Source organism: Phyllopteryx taeniolatus, chromosome 2 (genome assembly GCF_024500385.1).
Source record: "Phyllopteryx taeniolatus isolate TA_2022b chromosome 2, UOR_Ptae_1.2, whole genome shotgun sequence".
Taxonomy (NCBI): domain Eukaryota; kingdom Metazoa; phylum Chordata; class Actinopteri; order Syngnathiformes; family Syngnathidae; genus Phyllopteryx; species Phyllopteryx taeniolatus.
In genome coordinates, this window is record NC_084503.1 from 26,112,851 (window position 1) to 26,130,881 (window position 18,031).

General features: G+C 40.7%; 1 protein-coding gene across 4 annotated transcripts in view; it reads left to right on the forward strand.

Moving 5' to 3' along the window:
- The window catches only part of adcy7 (adenylate cyclase 7), a 94,657-nt gene that overhangs the window by 61,642 nt on the left and 14,984 nt on the right, over window positions 1–18,031 (forward strand). For 3 of the 4 annotated variants that reach the window (XR_009787374.1, XM_061765548.1, XM_061765547.1), the window contains exons 5-14: window positions 1,592–1,741; window positions 3,177–3,337; window positions 7,575–7,686; window positions 8,184–8,311; window positions 12,877–13,035; window positions 14,035–14,167; window positions 15,880–16,068; window positions 16,304–16,347; window positions 16,578–16,637; window positions 17,708–17,785. Coding sequence is in view for 3 of the 4 variants with exons in the window: in XM_061765548.1 (XP_061621532.1) it covers window positions 1,592–1,741; window positions 3,177–3,337; window positions 7,575–7,686; window positions 8,184–8,311; window positions 12,877–13,035; window positions 14,035–14,167; window positions 15,880–16,068; window positions 16,304–16,347; window positions 16,578–16,637; window positions 17,708–17,785 (1,214 nt within the window). In the remaining variant the exon portion in view is untranslated. The remainder of the gene's footprint in view (window positions 1–1,591; window positions 1,742–3,176; window positions 3,338–7,574; window positions 7,687–8,183; window positions 8,312–12,876; window positions 13,036–14,034; window positions 14,168–15,879; window positions 16,069–16,303; window positions 16,348–16,577; window positions 16,638–17,707; window positions 17,786–18,031) is intronic. The other variant, XM_061765550.1, reaches the window with a different exon arrangement.

An 18,031-nucleotide genomic window follows, 5' to 3' on the forward strand; every position in this document is an offset into this window, starting at 1 on the left:
ATATGCCTGGAAATTCATGGCTCTTAAGATACGATGGAATCGTCCAGGTCTCCACACCCTTCACATTCCCAGCGCCATGCTTCATCGGTGGAAGGAGGTTCTTTCCTTCCTATGTAGTGCTGGCTTATCTCCAAACATGGTGGTTTTGATTGTGACTCAATCATTTTTATTTTTAACTTGTTTGTCCAGAGAAAGGACTTCCAAAAGTCCTCTGGCCTGTCCAAGTACTCTCTGGCAAAGTTGTAAAGGGCAGATTTGTTCTTTTTTGAGAGTAGATGCTTCCTTCTTCAAACGCTCCCATCAATGTCATGGCAATTAAGTTTTCATCTAATGGTAGACGCATGCACATTTATCCGAGAGGCTACCGGAGAGATCTGCAAGTCTCTAGAGGTGACGTCTGGGTCAGCCTTGACCTTTTTTCTTCTGGTGTTTCTGGGTGAAAGTTTTGATGGATCGAGTTGTGGTTGTTGAAGACCGCCCATTTATAAATTATTTATCTTACATTGGATGTATGTGGGCAACTGGTCAGCACATCTGCCTCACGGTTTGTGGGGACTGGGGTTCAAATCCCGGCCCGGTCTGTGTGGAGTTTGCATGTTCTCCCCGTCCGTGCCTGCGTGGGTTTTCTCCGGGCACTCCGGTTTCCTCCCACATCCCAAAAAAATGCGTGGTAGCTTAATTGAAGACTCTAAATTGCCCGTAGGAGTGAACGTGAGTGCAAATGGTTGTTTGTTTCTATGTGCCCTGCGATTGGCTGGCGACCAGTTCAGGGTGTACCCCGGCTCCCGCCCGAAGATAGCTGGGATAGGCTCCAGCACGCCCGCAACCCTAGTCAGGAGAAGCGGTTTGGAAAATGGATGCATGGATGGAGCTGGAATCTTTCGAGAATGGTCTGAAAGCCCTTCCCAGATGGCTGGGCTGTCAATATCCTTTTCTTCATCTCCTCAGCCATTTCCTTTGCTCTTGGTTTTGTTGATTTGTATGGGTCCGCACGTCACCACAGGTGGTTTGGTTGCTTTCATCTCTTTGTTAATTAGTGCAGGCCAAACCCTTTCCCGGAGAGGTCTTATTTCATTAGTCTGCTTAAGTGATTTAATAAGCAAATGTTTTTACCTGCTGAATTTCAAAAATACAGGTTCACATACTTTTGCACATGTACAATTATCAGTATTTTTTTGGGGGGGGGTTTGTTGGATTACATAATGAAAACATGTCTCTTTGTGTTGGTGTCTACTATTTGGAATATTCCAAATAGTAGACAGAAATTACAAATTGGGATTTGGATGTATGTTTAACAAGGTTAGTTTGTTTTTGCAATAAAAGAAGAAGAGTGTTGACAAACTTTCAAGCAGCAGTGTACATAACGCCTCCATTGTGTGTCCTCAAAGTCTGAGTAGTTTTTCTTTGCTTGGTTGTACTTCTCTTTGCAGCATGTGTGTATGGCAGGTTAAAAATGAAAGGTTTCATAATGTCGAATTTACTTTACATGATTTCCTGTGGGAAATTTTATTTAGTCATAAAAAAGCAACAGCTTTAGCACCACACATTATTCTAATGGTTCAGTCTGCTTTCACTGTGCTTTTGTGTGTAGCTGCTGTCCAATGCGGTGGTGTTCCTGTGTGGCAGCGTGGTGGGAGCCTTCCACAAGGTCCTCATGGAGAAAACCCTCAGGCAGACCTTTCAGGACACGCTGCGATGCCTCAGCATGCGCATGAAGCTGGAGATAGAGAAGAGACAACAGGTTAGTTAAGCCACACACATGCCTACTCCATCCTCTAATCCGGCCCAATGAGCATTTACCTTGCATTTACTTACTGCGTTCATTTGGACATGTTTTCCTCAAATTGGTTGGTTCAAATGTAGTTAGTCTTCATTATTCTTCTTATTTTTTTCCCTATCCATTTATGTCATTCAATAAAGGGTTTTATGTTGGTTAATAATGAATAAAACAAATAGAGTATAATTTATTTTCCATATTCGTTTCACATTTTTAAAATGTTATTAATGAGTTGGTGATTTTATTGTAAATATTGAAATAATAGAAGCAACATTTTAAAACTACGTCAACATTAAATTTTTAAAAATGATGAAATCATTGGTTAGTTCTGAATAAAAATAAAGCATTTTTGCATTTTACACATAATTCTAAATTATTTATTAATGTTAGTTTACAAGTTATCCTTTTTATCATTTATGTTTACTTAACAATTTTAGCCTCATCTGGCCCATATGTCCATTTCAAAAAATCAAAAGTGGTCCTTGAACACAAAAGCGTTCGCTCACCTCTGACCTAAAGGATCAGCCTCACAAATGTGTTTTGCTTTTTCTTTCAATGCCTTTTTTTATGCCACCACAGCAGCAGCGTATCAGAGAGGACAAAGATGAAAAGTGTGACAATAACCTTACAACAGGAAGTCGAACTTGTTGGATACAATATTTTAGTAATGCCACCATACGTTTGTAACCGGTGGTAGTAACGATGAAAAGTGGAATGATAACCATAGACCTTGAAATTGAACTTTTAAAAATGCGTGGGTCTTTTTAAACCCCCACAAAGAACAACGTTCACAGTTTCACTGTGATGCAGAAGCGGTCACATCCTCCACAGGTGCGATGCCCCGGCTATTATGTCAAAGCCAAAAGGGAAGCAGAGCTGTTTTTCCGTGCACAGATTAGAGTGCATCTGTCAAATGGCACAAACTCGCTTACTCTGTGATGATGTGGACACCGTGGTGGGTATGTGTTTTGAGTTACAAGCCTGATTGTGGAACAAATCAAACTCTTATCTCAAGGCACCACTGTATGTGTCCTTTTAATAGATTGTGCTGCTTTGCATTCAGCTGACTGAGAAAACACTGGAAGCAAACATGACAGACATGCAGTACAAATGAAGACTATTGTTACTAGGGTTTGAGGTTTTCTTTGATCTCCGCAAAGCCCCATCCTTGGCTGGCCTCCGGGTGACCTTGCTTGAGAATATTTATCGTTGTGACCAGCCCATCCCGTGCTAATGAAAATTTTCTGCCTTCACTGGAGTTTTCTTTTGAAATATTTCCCTCTTTTTGGCATTAACCGGGACTATTACCAGCACTGGATTGTAAACAGTGTATTTGTGGACAAGTGTGCGTGTTCTCTCCAAGATCATGCAAGTTCTTCACGCATTTTGGCTTTTGCAGGAGAACCTGCTGCAGTCTGTGCTGCCGGTCTACATCTCCATGAAAATGAAGTTGGCCATCATGGAGCGCCTGCAGGACTGCAAAGACAAGGAGGAGCAACAGCGGCTCGTCAAAGACAACAACTTTCACAGCCTCTATGTCAAACGGCACGAAAACGTCAGGTACCAAACACAAATGACACTGGAAAAAAATGGATGCATGCCATTGTTGTGGTTGGTTGGTTGTCAACACATTTTTTAATTTTTTATTTGTTTTGTGTTACCACAGTTGCTGGCGGGTGTAACAGTTTTAAGATTTTTTTCCCCTCACAGAATACATGTGGCTCGAGCCACACGTCTACTCTGTAAATCCACATTGCAACTTACATCATGGCTAGTTACTTTCCTCAAAAGAAGGCAATTTTTGTGTTGCACCTTCCTCAAAAGACAAACTATTCAGGTTGCCCTTTCAATAATAGATCAACTGTTAGTGTTGCACTTTCCTAAAATGAAAACAAACTGCTGATGTTGCACTTTTCTAAAGAGACAAACTGACATTGCACTTCCCTAAAACGAAGACCTACTGATGTTACACTTTCCTATAACATAATTCATTTCACACTTTCCTAAAAGGAAGACAAACAACGGATGTCGGACTTTCTTAAAAAAAAAATTAAACTTGATGTTGCACTTCCCTAAAAAGAAGACTATTGATGTACATTTCCCTGAAAAGAAAATAAACTTGATGCTGCGCTTTCCCAGATTTATATAGTTGTTTAATTGCACACTTAATGAGTGGGCAGGCACTCCAGAGCCCCAACCATTTGTATACAGACCATCGAAAAGTCAATTTTACATTGAATGCCACATGAAACACCACTTTATCAAATTGTCCCATGAAACAGATTTGCCTCTCTCTGACAGATTTGTTTACTTCCTGACAGCTGACCCACTTACAGACTCCAATTGTCCTGGATCAGCCTGTAAACAATCATATTATATTTTTTTTCGGATGAATGTCAGGTGTTCTTTACTATGCTCCATTTATGGAAATGCACAATTATGATTCATTGGTCCACTTTGACTAAAATCCATCCATTTTCTCTGGAACTGGCCTAACAAATGGATTCACGTGACTTTTTTTTATTATTTCTAATGGAAAAGGCGTTACTTGATGTATTTCATTAAGTCTGGCCTTTCTTTCTGTTCACCAGTTGCTTTGCACGACAGTATGTGTGTCTCTGAGACAGTTTGTGCATGCCTGCGTGTGTGTGTGTGTGTGTGTGTGAGAGAGAGAGAATGTGTGTGTGTCTGTGATTGTGTGTGTCTCTCTCAGAGTTGGACAGAGTGTGCGTGCTTGCATGAGTGTGTGTGTGTGTGTGTGTGTGTGTGCGTGCGCGTGTTTTTATCAAAAGGAGACCACAAAGGCATCAATCAGACCGTCTTGGAGTGAGAAGGTGTTGAATGAGAGGCCGCAACCTGACTCTACCCCATATAAATTACTCCGTTCATAGAAATCATTGCGGCTTTTTGTGGACTGAGTGTCTCCTTCAAGCACTTGGCCTATTTTGTCCAAGTCATAATGGAGAAGGAGCAGGCGTAATGTGTTTTTGTCCTCCCAGCGGCCCAGGCTGACAACTAGTTTAATATATAAAATATACAGTACAGTGGAGTCCAACATTTTGCCATAGAAAATCATGGAAATAAGTCATTTCAGTGTCAAACTTTCACTATCGTAACACCTTTGTTTTTTTGTAATTTTCACATTTTTTAAAAATTTGTGTTTTTTTTCATTTATTATACGTTGACAAAATTGTTGGTACCCTTCTGTTAATGAAAGAAAAACCCTCAGTGGTTAGAAATAACTTGAATCTGACAAAAGTAGTAATAAAATGGTTTAATGACAATCAGACATTGCTTTTGAATTGTGGTTCAACAATTATTTTAGGGAAAAAAACACTTGAAACAGGTCTGGACAAGAATGATGGTACCCTTAACTTCATATTTTGTTGCACGACCTTGTGAGGCAGTCGCTGCAATCAAACAATTATTGGAACTTTCAATGAGACTTTTGTACCGCTCAGGCGGTATTTTGGCCAATTCTTCATTAAGAAGCTGCTGCAGTTGTCTGAGCTTTGAAGGGTGCTTTCTCCAGATGGTATGTTTCAGCGCCTTCCACAGATGTTCAATAGGATTTAGAACAGCTCTCATAGGACATTCTTGGGTGTTTTTAGCTGTGTGTTTTGGGTCATTATCCTGTTGCAAGACCTGCAACTGAGCCCAAGCTTTTTGACACTGGGGAGCACACGCAGCATCAGCACTGGGGCGCCCCAAGGTTGTGTCCTCTCTTCTCTCGCTACACAAATGACTGCACCTCAACGCACCCGGCTGTCAAACTCCTGAAGTTTGCAGATGACACCACTGTCATCGGCCTCATCAAGGACTGTGACGAGTCTGCATATCAACAGGAAGTGGAGCTGTGGTCCAGCCGACACTGGAGCTGAACACACTCAAGACTGTAGAGATGATCGTGGACTTCAGGAGGCATCCTTCGCCACAGCTGCCCCTCACGCTGTCCAGCTGCCTTGTGTCAACCGTCGAGACCTTCAAGTTCCTGGGAATTGCAGTCTCTCAGGACCTGAAGTGGGCAATCAACATCAACTCCGTCCTCAAAAAGGCCCAGCAGAGGATGTACTTCCTGCGGCTTCTGAGAAAACCATTCCACTCTTTCTGGATCTCTGCTAGATTCTTGAATCTTCTGTCTGATAATCCGCTGAAGCCCACGGTCATCTCTTTTACTGGTGCATCTTCTCCTGACACATTTTGTTCTTCCACTAGACTTTCCATTGATATGCTTGGACACAGCAAGTTGAACTTTTGTGGCTTACCCATCCTGTGGAGGGTATCAATGATGGTCTTCTGGCCAGTTGTCAAGTCTGCAGTCTTCCCCATATTGAACCCAACTGAGACAATTGAACCAAACTGAAGCAACTTAATGACACCTGAGGAAACCTGTGCAGGTGCTTTGAGTTGAGTAGATGATTAGTGTGTGACACTCAGTTTAAAACATTTATGACCTGCAAAAGTTGGGCTGATTTCTTCACAGTAGTCAAATTTTTTTCAATTCCTGATTTTGTGGGTTTTATGAGCTGGAAGCCCAAATTCTGTAAAAATAACCAAATAAATACTTGAAATTGTTTAAATTGTGGGCCCTGAATCTATAATCTATGAAAGTTTAACTTTTTGAATTACGGAACTAAATAAACCTTTCCATGATATTCAACTGTTTTGGAAAGGGTGTGTGTGTGTGTGTGTGTGTGTTATGGTTTATAATTTAATATTCAAAATATTTAATATTTAAATCAACATGAGGCCAAATAGAGTTAATATTTTGTTTTAGAAAAGTACCTTAAAGGCAGATTCAGAAAACTATTTATCTCCATGGGCTAGTTCAGTGTTATACAAGTGTAAATAGACATGCAATAACTTGAAGCAACTTGTGGCATTCTATTTAGCCAGTCTTTCCTGTGTCGCAGTAAGTTGTTTTTCCTGTTCTATTGTCATCATTGCCTTTTCTGACTTAAGTGTGAGAATATGTTAGCCACTGTTATAGTAAGACTTAAAAATAATAAAAACACACCCAGTCTTCACTTTAATGACAAAGGTGCGATGTGAAAGCAATTTGCATCGCTCATTTTTTAAAAACATTCTTCTCATATTGCAAAAAAAGAAGTTGCAAAAAAAAATATTGTATTAAAATGACTGAATTAAGTTTTTGTCTTTCTCGGATATTTGTTTTGTTTTTATACACTGAAAAAAAAATCTCAGTAAAACATTAATCCGGTAAGAAAAATATTCCCAGGGGTTGCTTGTGGGGAAAAAAAAACATATTTTTGATTATTATATTTAATTAGTATTTTTTGGGGGGGGGAAAAGTTATGTAGTACAAAAAATATTTTGTCAGATTTTTGTTTTCATAAAAAATAATACCAAAACGTTTTTTTCCTGAATAAAAAATATTTTTAATCAAAACCACCCAAAATTTCCTTTGTGGCCAATTTGTGTGGAAAATTGTATTTTTGTTTCAATACAATGGAAAAAGAGGGGTTTTCTTCCTGAATGAGTATAGTAGAGATTGTCACAAGGTCAAGGAAATTAAGTTACTTTTTTTTATATTTGCTGAGTCAGTATACTCAAGTCTTGCCCGATTTGATAAGGTATTGCACAGCAGGGGAAAATGTAATTTTTTTTTCATGAACAGTGTTGCAAGAAAAAAAAGAAAAAGGAAACGAGAGTATTTTTACCCCAGTTATTTAGTTTGAATTTGGGACAGTTTCGACTTTAGGGGCTTTCAACTTCCAAGTATGCGACAGGTTGTGACGTGTTAGCGTTTCTTATGGTAACGTGTTCTTCCTTGCAGTATTCTCTATGCCGACATTGTGGGCTTCACTCGACTGGCCAGCGACTGTTCCCCCAAGGAGCTCGTTGTCATGCTCAACAAACTGTTCGGAAAGTTTGACCAAATTGCAAAGGTTTGTTAGCATTTATTGAAGTGTTGTTTTCCTTTTTTTGTTTGACTCTAGTTTTACTTGACCTACATTGTGATATAACCGTCATATTATGTTATAATAGGCCTTACCCCGAAAATAAATGCTTCTTTGTAGAAAGTATCTACTTGTCAATCGCGGTTATTTGCAATGCCCTCGCATGTGGGAAAGGAGAGCCACAGTTATTTTTTATGAATTGAAGGAGAGTAATACACATTCATTCAATGAGTACACTCATGACATACAGACAAAGCAATATGTACAGTAGTTTCCGTATGTCTTATGCTTGAAATCTTTTTTGTGTGAAAAAAATGTTTACAATGTTTAAAAAGTGTTATAAAGTGTGTGTGTGGGGTTAGTTTTATTATTATAAGATCTTTCTATATTGCATTTTTTTCACCTATTATGAGTGGGTCTGGAAAGGATATCCTACAACAAATGAGGGTTCACTATATACTACTCATACATCCACTTCTTTCCAGGAAAACGAGTGCATGAGAATCAAGATCCTGGGTGACTGCTATTACTGTGTATCGGGCCTGCCAGTGTCTCTGCCCAAACACGCCAAGAACTGTGTGAAAATGGGCCTGGACATGTGTGAAGCCATCAAGTGAGTTATTAAAATAATAAAGGGACTCCATTAATAACAAGAATATAAAGTGCTACCTTGACTTGTGAGTGCCCCAGCTTTGAAGTTTTTGAAATTACGAGCTGTTGCTTGGTTGTTTATTTCCTTTGTGTTGGAAGCCAAAATCTGGGTAGCGAACGGGCTTCAGCTATGATGCCGCTCGAGCAAAGTGGGGGGGGGGAAAAGGAGACTCACAGTCGCCGATGCACTTTTAGGTGCATATTGAACGAGACAGTCAAATGCACAAATACAAAATGAAATCACTTGCAAGCAGCTTTGGTAGAGCAGAATTCTCATCCAGATGCTCAGAGATTAACTGTCCATGTTTCTGACTTTACGCACTAGGCCACCTCCCTTAAAGGCACACAGCTGTGGCGCACAGTTGTTGTCAGCACTTCTGGCTTGCCCCAACATGCAGTAATTATGCTTTATTAAACCAGTTCATTTCTTTATATTCTCATGTTTTAAATATTTGTATACAAGCCGGTGCTGATTGTCTATATTGACAACGCATACCAACAATTTGGGTGTTTTTTGGAGCTGGAAGAGAATAATGGATGTTCAAATTAATTTAATGAGTAAATAGATTTATCATAATGCAGCCCTATGGGGGGCACAAGCCAGTGCAAACTGTAGGCCGGTCCCAAGCCCGAACAAATGCAGAGGGTTGCGTCAGGAAGGGCATCCGGCTTAAAACTTTGCCAAACAAATATGAGCGTTCATCCAAAGAATTCCATACTGGATCGGTCGTGGCCCGGGTTAACAACGTCCGTCAACCTGCAGGGCGCCATTGGAAATTAAGCTACTGTGGGTCGAAGTCGAAGAAGAAGAAGAAGAGGTGGAAAGCGGGTTCTTCGGAAGAAAGAAAAGAGGAAAGTACAGAGCCTAGAACTGAATGTGGGGACTTTAAATGTTGGGACTATGACAGGAAAATCTCGGGAGTTGGTTGACATGATGATTAGGAGAAAGGTTGATATATTGTGTGTCTAGGAGACCAGGTGGAAAGGCAGTAAGGCTAGAAGTTTAGGGGCAGGGTTTAAATTATTTTACCATGGTGTAGATGGGAAGAGAAATGGAGTCGGGGTTATTTTAAAAGAAGACTTGGCTAAGAATGTCTTGGAGGTGAAAAGAGAATCAGATCGAGTGATGAGGCTGAAACTTGAAATTGAGGGTGTTATGTATAATGTGATTAGTGGCTATGCCCCACAGATAAGATGTGACCTAGAGGTGAAAGAGAAATTCTGGAAGGAGCTAGACGAAGTAGTTCTGAGCATCCCAGACAGAGAGAGAGTCGTGATTGGTTCAGATTGTAATGGACATGTTGGGGAAGGAAATAGGGATGATGAAGTGATGGGTAAGTACGGCATCCAGGAAAGGAACTTGGAGGGAAAGATGGTGGTAGACTTTGCAAAAAAGGATGTAAATGGCTGTAGTGAACACTTTTTTCCAGAAGAGGCAGGAACATAGGGTGACCTGCAAGAGCGGAGGTGGAAGCACGCAGGTGGATTACATCTTGTGCAGAGGATGTAATCTGAAGGAGGTTACCGACTGTAAGGTTGTTGTAGGGGAGAGTGTGGCTAGACAGCATAGGATGGTGGTGTGTAAGATGACTCTGGTGGTGGGGAGGAAGATTAGGAAGACAAAGGCAGAGCAGAGAACCATGTGGTGTAAGCTGAGACAGGACAAGTGTTGCGCAGCTTTTCGGGAAGAGGTGGGACAGGCTCTCTGTGGACAGGAGGAGCTTCCAGAAGACAGGACCACTGCAGCCAAGGTGATCAGAGAGGCAGGCAGGAGAGTACTTGGTGTATCTTCTGGCAGGAAAGGAGAGAAGGAGACTTGGTGGTGGAACCTCACAGTACAGGAACTCATACAAGGAAAAAGGTTAGCTAAGAAGAAGTGGGACACTGAGAGGACCGAGGAGAGGCGAAAGGAATACGTTGAGATGCGACACAGGGCAAAGGTAGAGGTGGCAAAGGCCAAACAAAAGGCATATGATGACATGTATGGCAGGTTGGACACTAAAGGTCACGGAACTAATTAAACTCAAAAGTTGAGGTACTAGAGAGAAGGATCTATAGAGGCTGGCCAGACAGAGGGATAGAGATGGGAAGGATGTGCAGCAGGTTAGGGTGATTAAGGATAGAGATGGAAATATGTTGACTGGTGCCAGCAGTGTGCTAGCTAGATGGAAAGAATACTTCGAGGAGTTGATGAATGAGGAAAATGAGAGAGAAGGAAGAGTAGAAGAGGCAAGTGTGGTGGACCAGGAAGTGGCAATGTTTAGTAAGGGGGAAGTTAGAAAGGCATTAAAGAGGATGAAAAATGGAAAGGCAGTTGGTCCTGATGATATTCCTGTGGAGGTATGGAAGCATCTAGGAGAGGTGGCTGTGGTGTTTTTGACCAGCTTGTTCAATAGAATTCTAGTGTGTGGGAAGATGCCTGAGGAATGGAGGAAAAGCGTGCTGGTGCCCATTTTTAACAACAAGGGTGATGTGCAGTGCTGTGGGAACTATAGAGGAATAAAGTTGATGAGCCACACAATGAAGTTATGGGAAAGAGTAGTGGAGGCTAGACTCAGGACAGAAGTGAATATTTGCGAGCAACAGTATGGTTTCATGCCTAGAAAGAGTACCACAGATGCATTATTTGCCTTGAGAATGTTGATGGGAAAAGTACAGAGAAGTTCAGAAGGATCTACATTGTGTCTTTGTAGATCTAGAGAAAGCCTATGACAGAGTACCCAGAGAGGAACTGTGGTACTGCATGCGGAAGTCTGGAGTGGCAGAGAAGTATGTTAGAATAATACAGGACATGTACGAGGGCAGCAGAACAGCGGTGAGGTGTGCTGTAGGTGTGACAGACGAATTTAAGGTGGAGGTGGGACTGCATCAGGGATCAGCCCTGAGCCCCTACCTGTTTCAGTGGTGATGGATAGGCTGACAGATGAGGTTAGACTGGAATCCCCGTGGACCATGATGTTTGCAGATGACATTGTGATCTGCAGTGAAAGCAGGGAGCAGCTGGAGGAACAGTTAGAAAGATGGAGGCATGCACTGGAAAGCAGAGGAATGAAGATTAGCTGAAGTAAGACAGAATATATGTGCATGAATGAGAGGGGTGGTGGGGGAAGAGTGAGGCTACAGGGAGAAGAGATAGCAAGGGTGGAGGACTTAAAATACTTGGGGTCAACCGTCCAGAGTAATGGTGAGTGTTGGTCAGGAAGTGAAGAAACGGGTCCAAGCAGGTTGGAACGGGTGGAGGAATGTGTCGGGTGTGTTATGTGACAGAAGAGGCTCTGCTTGGATGAAGGGAAAAGTTTATAAAACAGTGGTGAGGCCAGCCATGATGTACGGATTAGAGACAGTGGCACTGAAGAGACAACAGGAAGCAGAGCTGGAGGTGGTGGAAATGAAGATTTTGAGGTTCGCTCTCGAATTGACCAGGTTGGATAAAAGTAGAAATGAGCTCATCAGAGGGACAGCCAAGGTTAGATGTTCTGGAGAAAAAGTCAGAGAGAGCAGACTTCGATAGTTTGAACACATCCAGAGGAGAGCTAATGAGTATACATATTGGTAGAAGGGTGATGAGGATGGAGCTGCCAGAGCAAGAGCAAGGCCAAAGAGAAGGTTGGTGGAAGTCGTGAGGGAAGACATGAGGGCAGTTGGTGTTCGAGAGGAGGATGCAGGAGATAGGCTTCCATGGAACAGGATGAGGCGCTGTGGCGACCCCTGAAGGGCCAAGCTGAAAGGAAAAGAAGAAGTAAATAGATTTATGATCTTGTTCACGGAACTAATTAAACTCAAAAGTCGAGGTACTACTTACTAGTTAGGATATTTGGTTTTCAAGAGAAATTGCAGGATGAACCTAAAATGCAGGTAAACTGAATTTTGTCACGTATGTATGTAAGGTGTGTGACAGCCCAATGCAGACAATGCGTAAGGTGCGTAAACAATATAGTCATTAACAAAATGCGCATGAATACGTGGCAAACAAAAAAAACAATGGCAGAAAAAGCGTCTCAACAGCAGAAAAATATAAACCGATATTACTAAAAAGAAAAGTCATGTTGTAAAAGAGATACATAGAAAAATGAACACGAGTAAGAATAACAAAATCACTTACAAAAACTCAAGTGTCCAAAAAAATGATCAATCAGACTGGCGGCAAGCTAAAGAGTAATCCGATGCATCTCCGAGCATTCAACTTTTAACTCCACTTGATTAACATTGCCCGCAGGTGCATGACGGAAGGAACCGTCTTCCAGAGATCTCCTAGGCAATTGAAAAACAAAACGCAGCAGTGAACAGGAACATGACAAACTTGAACTTCTTTGATTATTTTATTTTAAAAAAAACTTGTTCTTCTCTAATATGAAGCCGAATGGCAAAATTTACAACAGATGTCTATTATACGAATGGACCAATAAATTTGCTGGCTCAATGATAATTGGCATTTAATTTATTCCTCTTTATTCACATTTTGACATAACATCCAGGATGTTCTCAGAGGAAAGTAGCCACTGAGATAAATGTTTGAATATGTGGCAGGCAAGTCCGAGAGGCCACCGGCGTGGACATCAACATGCGAGTGGGCGTGCACTCGGGCAACGTGCTGTGCGGCGTGATTGGCCTGCGCAAGTGGCAGTTTGACGTGTGGTCACATGACGTGACGCTGGCCAATCACATGGAGTCGGGAGGCCTTCCGGGGTGAGTGCTACCAGTACGAGGGAATGCGTTTCCATCACTAAGTCATTTACTACACGTATTTATTCGTGGTATCTCCTAGATGACACTTGTGAAAGGGCAAAATAATTGATTGATTGTTGTATGTGGAATTTATTTTTGAGTGCACTACTTGGCTGCAATCATTAAAAAACAAAAATTGTAAATGTTCTTCAAAAAATATATTAATAGAAAGTGAAATTAATATCCATAGTCAAACAAATTTAGTCAAAAGGTCCAGTCCTACTAGATACTTATTACATTGCTGTCCAATGCAATGAAATAATAATTTTCTATGTGAATGTTTTAGCTTTATCTCCCAAAAATAAAATAACTTTTACTTTTTAATTATTATTGTTTCATACAGTACGACAAAAACAAAAAAACACATTGAAAAATAATTTGTTTTTATAGAATACAAAACCCCAAAATAATTTCTTTGTGCAAAATTAATCATACAGTAGCCAAATATGTAATTTTCTTTATGAAGGAATATTTTTAATTCCTACAATATGGAAAAAAAAGTTATCCCTTTTTTGTACTGCATGAATAATTTGAGATTATTATATATATTTTTTATGTTGTTTGAATCAAAACACTTTCTCTGTGAATTTTGTCTTTGTTGTTGCACAATCAAAAAACATTTTTGGAAATATTTTTGTTTAAAAAACTTATTAAATTAAGCAATTCCAATAAATAGTTAAAACTATTATTAAAATGTTTTTGTGAAAGAATATCTTTTTTTTTGAAAAAGTGCAATAACATTTTCATTGTGAAAAACTATATTGAAGTATTTGATTTTCAATATTCCTGTGAAAAACGTCTCTGTTTTTGGATCCTAAATGTGAATATAAATGTTTTCACTCGGCAGCCACAATAAGCTTCTCTTGTTTCTTTGTCGTGTGGTGGAGTCTTTTTCACTAAATGTTCAACCGTGGCCAAAAACAGTGACAAAAAAACAACTCATCATTCTGATCATTATAGACGTGTGCACATCACTGAGGCCACGCTGAAGCACTTGAACAAGGCGTACGAGGTGGAGGAGGGCGACGGGCAGCTCCGGGATCAATACCTCAAGGAGCTTAACGTCAGAACCTACCTCGTTATTGACCCTCGGGTGAGTTTATGGCCTTCTGCCGCGCCTGCAAAGGCACTTAATGCTTGTTATGCATGCACTTGAAAGCATACAGCACCTTTTAAAGTGAATATTATATATATGCATGATGTGTGGGTGTGTGTGGAGGATGATCTGTATCTGGATATACTTCTCACTGTAAATGTCACAAATACTGTGGTACCTGGATTTCCGAGTGCCCCAAGTGAAGTGGAAAAGAAAATGGTAGCAATTAAGGAAACTACTTTTTCTTTCATTTCTGTTTTATTATGTTTTATAACTGTATATTTTTATATAGTACAATACAGTGCTGTTTTTATTATGGGAAAAACAAGCGACAAAACAACCTGAACTGGAACAGATTAATAGCATTTCAATTGAAGCAAGGAAAGTATGGCAAAAAAGGCATCAAACTGAAGAAGATTAAGTTCAGCAAAAAGTGAAGTGGAAAACAATTGGTAGAATTTCAGTAAAAACAGTTTATTTCTTTACGTTCTCTTATGTTCTAATACAATAGTGTTATTTTTCTTTTTTTTAAATGTAACAAAATTAGTTTTTTTTTTTGTTGTGGGGGAGGCTGGAACGGAGTAGTGGCATTTCATCCCTCCATCCATCCATTTTCCGTGCATCTTATCCTCACTACTGTCACGGGCGTGCAATTCATATCACTAGGGAAGAGGAATTTAATGTATGAGTCAAATGAGTTACAGTCAACCCTCGCTACTTCGCGGTTCGACGATCGCGGATTCACGAATTTGCGGATTTTTTTACAGTGCAATTTTGCTTGCTGTTTTTTACAGCGTACGAAGCTGCATTGTATTCTGCGTCCTGATTGGCTACGGTACTGTAGACCAATTTGAATCCATCTCCACCGTGCCATGTCTCCTGTACAGCACAGAATGCGTTAGGCTTGCTAAATTTAAATTAGTGTTCGATTGCTAGCAGTGTGACTCTAAAGTGCCTCCTGTTTGCAAGTTTGCAGACATAACCAACAATGTCGACGAAACGTGCTGCACCGACAAGGGCACCTGCGGTCGCACCCAAAAGGCAAAGGAAGGTGCTAACAATCGAAGGGGGCATGTCTGTTTATAAGAATCTTCTCGCCCAGAAGAAAAAAGAGCGGCAAAAACTACCTATAACTATGTTAAGTAGGTCGGAAAAAGACAGTGGTAAAGGACGCTACAGCGGAGCGGCGTCAGGACGAAGAGGGACGCGCGAGTCACAATTAATAATTTCTCATGTTTCCAATCACATACGTTGTTCATTAAAATGTAATTCGTTATTTCAAAAAAATGTCATCATTATTTGTCAGAAAATGTTTACATATTTATTTCTTAAAAAATTTTTGGGCCTTAAAACAGGTTTTGACCATTGTTTCGTTATACAATAGTATTAACAATAGTAAGTACAACAACTAATAATAATAATAATATACTTATTTTTCTTACAAAGGTTTGAACTTTGAGCGTGTTTAAACGAGAGAAATGTGAGAAAATGTTAATGATGATGTTTACAGCCTTAAAACATATAGTAAGATAATTGTAATAAAAAAAGTTTCCTACTTCGTGGATTTCATTAATCGTGGGTTATTTTTGGAACGTAACCCCCGCGATAAACGAGGGAACACTGTATAAGCTCGGTCACACAAAAATTCTAATTGTAAGTCAAATTATCACTGGCTAACGTTTTCATAAGTGCTGTTTACGTCTAACGAGTCCAAAGATCCGACGCAGAGCAGCCGCAGGGTCCCCAAGCCTCGTGTGAACGACGGTTTGAAGATGCGGGCGTCGGTGCGCATGACGCGCTACCTGGAGTCCTGGGGGGCCGTCAAGCCGTTCGCCCACCTGCAGAGCCGAGAGGGCTTCGCGGTGGAAACCCTCGGCAACGGCAAGTCGTTCAGCAAGGTAAGCGTGACTGCAGAAAATCTACTCATGATTAGTTATTTGTGATAATTGCCACCTTACACAACTGAAATAAACAGAATGCCGATAAATATTCCATACAGGGAAAAAAAAAGTCACAAATTAAAAAGAAAAATCCATATTCAGTCACATGATTATTTCACGATAATATAATATTTGCACAATGGAAATAAACAAAACTCAGACAAATTCATAATTATTATTTTTTTTTTGTCAGGACATCCCACTGCGAACAGCACCCAGCTCCAAGCTTACTGCGAGGTAAGAAAAAAAAAAAAGTGAATCCCTGTTTTTTGCTATTTTGAGCCTGTACTGCACCAAAGTTGATGTAAACTGCTGTAAATGAAGTCTCATGCACATGCATTCCAAAGCCAGTCAACAAGCTCTATTTGTCTCTTCATGGCAGTTTTCCACACATTGACATAACAAGGGGCTACCTTCATAGCAAGATGTGTTTTGTGTTATTACTTGTTGCACTCTTCCTATGACAGCTTTGATGAGTCACTAGAAGAGCGGTTGTCCTTGTCCACGCCCTCATTCAGCAGCTATAAGTGAGTTTGGGCCCCTGGCGCAGTGCAGGAGTTCTCAGCCTTCAATTAAGAAAACCTGTACTGACTGTTTATTGAATTATTGAATCATTGATTGTATTTTCACAAATGGTGGCTTTTATTTGTACATTTATGGAATAGTGTTCCCCCTAATATCACAGATTTTTCAAACAATCTTTCTTTATGGGATTTTACTGTATGTACTTAGTTACTGTAATGCCCTTGCATGTGGGAAAGGAGAGCCACAGTCACCAGTGCAATTATATTAGACATGGTTTTGGCCTGAGCACAAAAACAGGGCATAGGTGAGTTTTTCAGCAAATACCGGAGGACAGGTTTGCAAATACCAAACTGTGAATATGCAGGGGTGCACTGTAGTGCATTCTAGGTGCATCCTGAAATTTCCTCCTGAAAGTCCCATATCTTGAACTTGATTTGACTTTTACTTATCCAGGTAAGGCAATTGAGCCAGCAGATTGTCATTTTCAATGCTGACCTGGCTGCAGACAGCAGAGTAAAACAAACCTTTTATGAGTAGTGTATGTGCCTAAGTTGGGAAACACTGTATTAGATGCACAGCCACTATTTGAGAAGATACATTGAAACAAATACAATTATTTTTTTTTAATGAAAAATATGTGTCTTTGACTTGTAGCTGGGTGAGAACCTCTAGCTGAGCGGCGAGTCCTAACGTACCAACGCTAACCTCAAAAGAGCTCTTTCGCTCGTCTTCCTACTCATCACATGACACCGCTTACCTCCTTTCAGGATCCTGCTGACACGTTCTCCTGAGCTCTAACTGGGGTGGGGCGCGTTTGTGTCTGCTGTGTACATCTGTGCGACGGCTTCCTTCCTGCCAGATAGCGTAAGGGGGCTTTCCATAGCCCCCTGAAAACCTCATCTAACTTAACAGCATTCGGTTAACTCCCTCCCCCTCTTTCTGCAACATAGGCATGATCTATACAGGCACAATCTCCATTTTCTCTCTGACTAATGTGCACACAGCGGCCATTAACCCCCATCCCCGGCCTTATGTGTCTTTTTTCTTAATGGCGTCTGCTTCTCCGGCGCAGAAATAAGTCTCAGAAGAGTCGCTTTGATGAGGAGCTGCACAACGAGATGACCACCACCATAGATGAACTGGGCACCAAGTAGGTCCATTCCATAGGCCATGTCATTAAAACATAAAAAAAAAGCCTAAAAGGAAATGGAATTCAACCATTCCATGTTCAAACAGCCATAAAGCCTTCATAAAGCCTTTCTTAAGTATCAACTGTCATCCAAGTGTAGGAGCAATTCTTAACGATGTGTAGGATAGCCTGTGTGTGATTCAAACCCGGAACCTCTCGACTCCGACGCACACGTGCTAAGCAAATGCCACGACGTGCTACTATTGA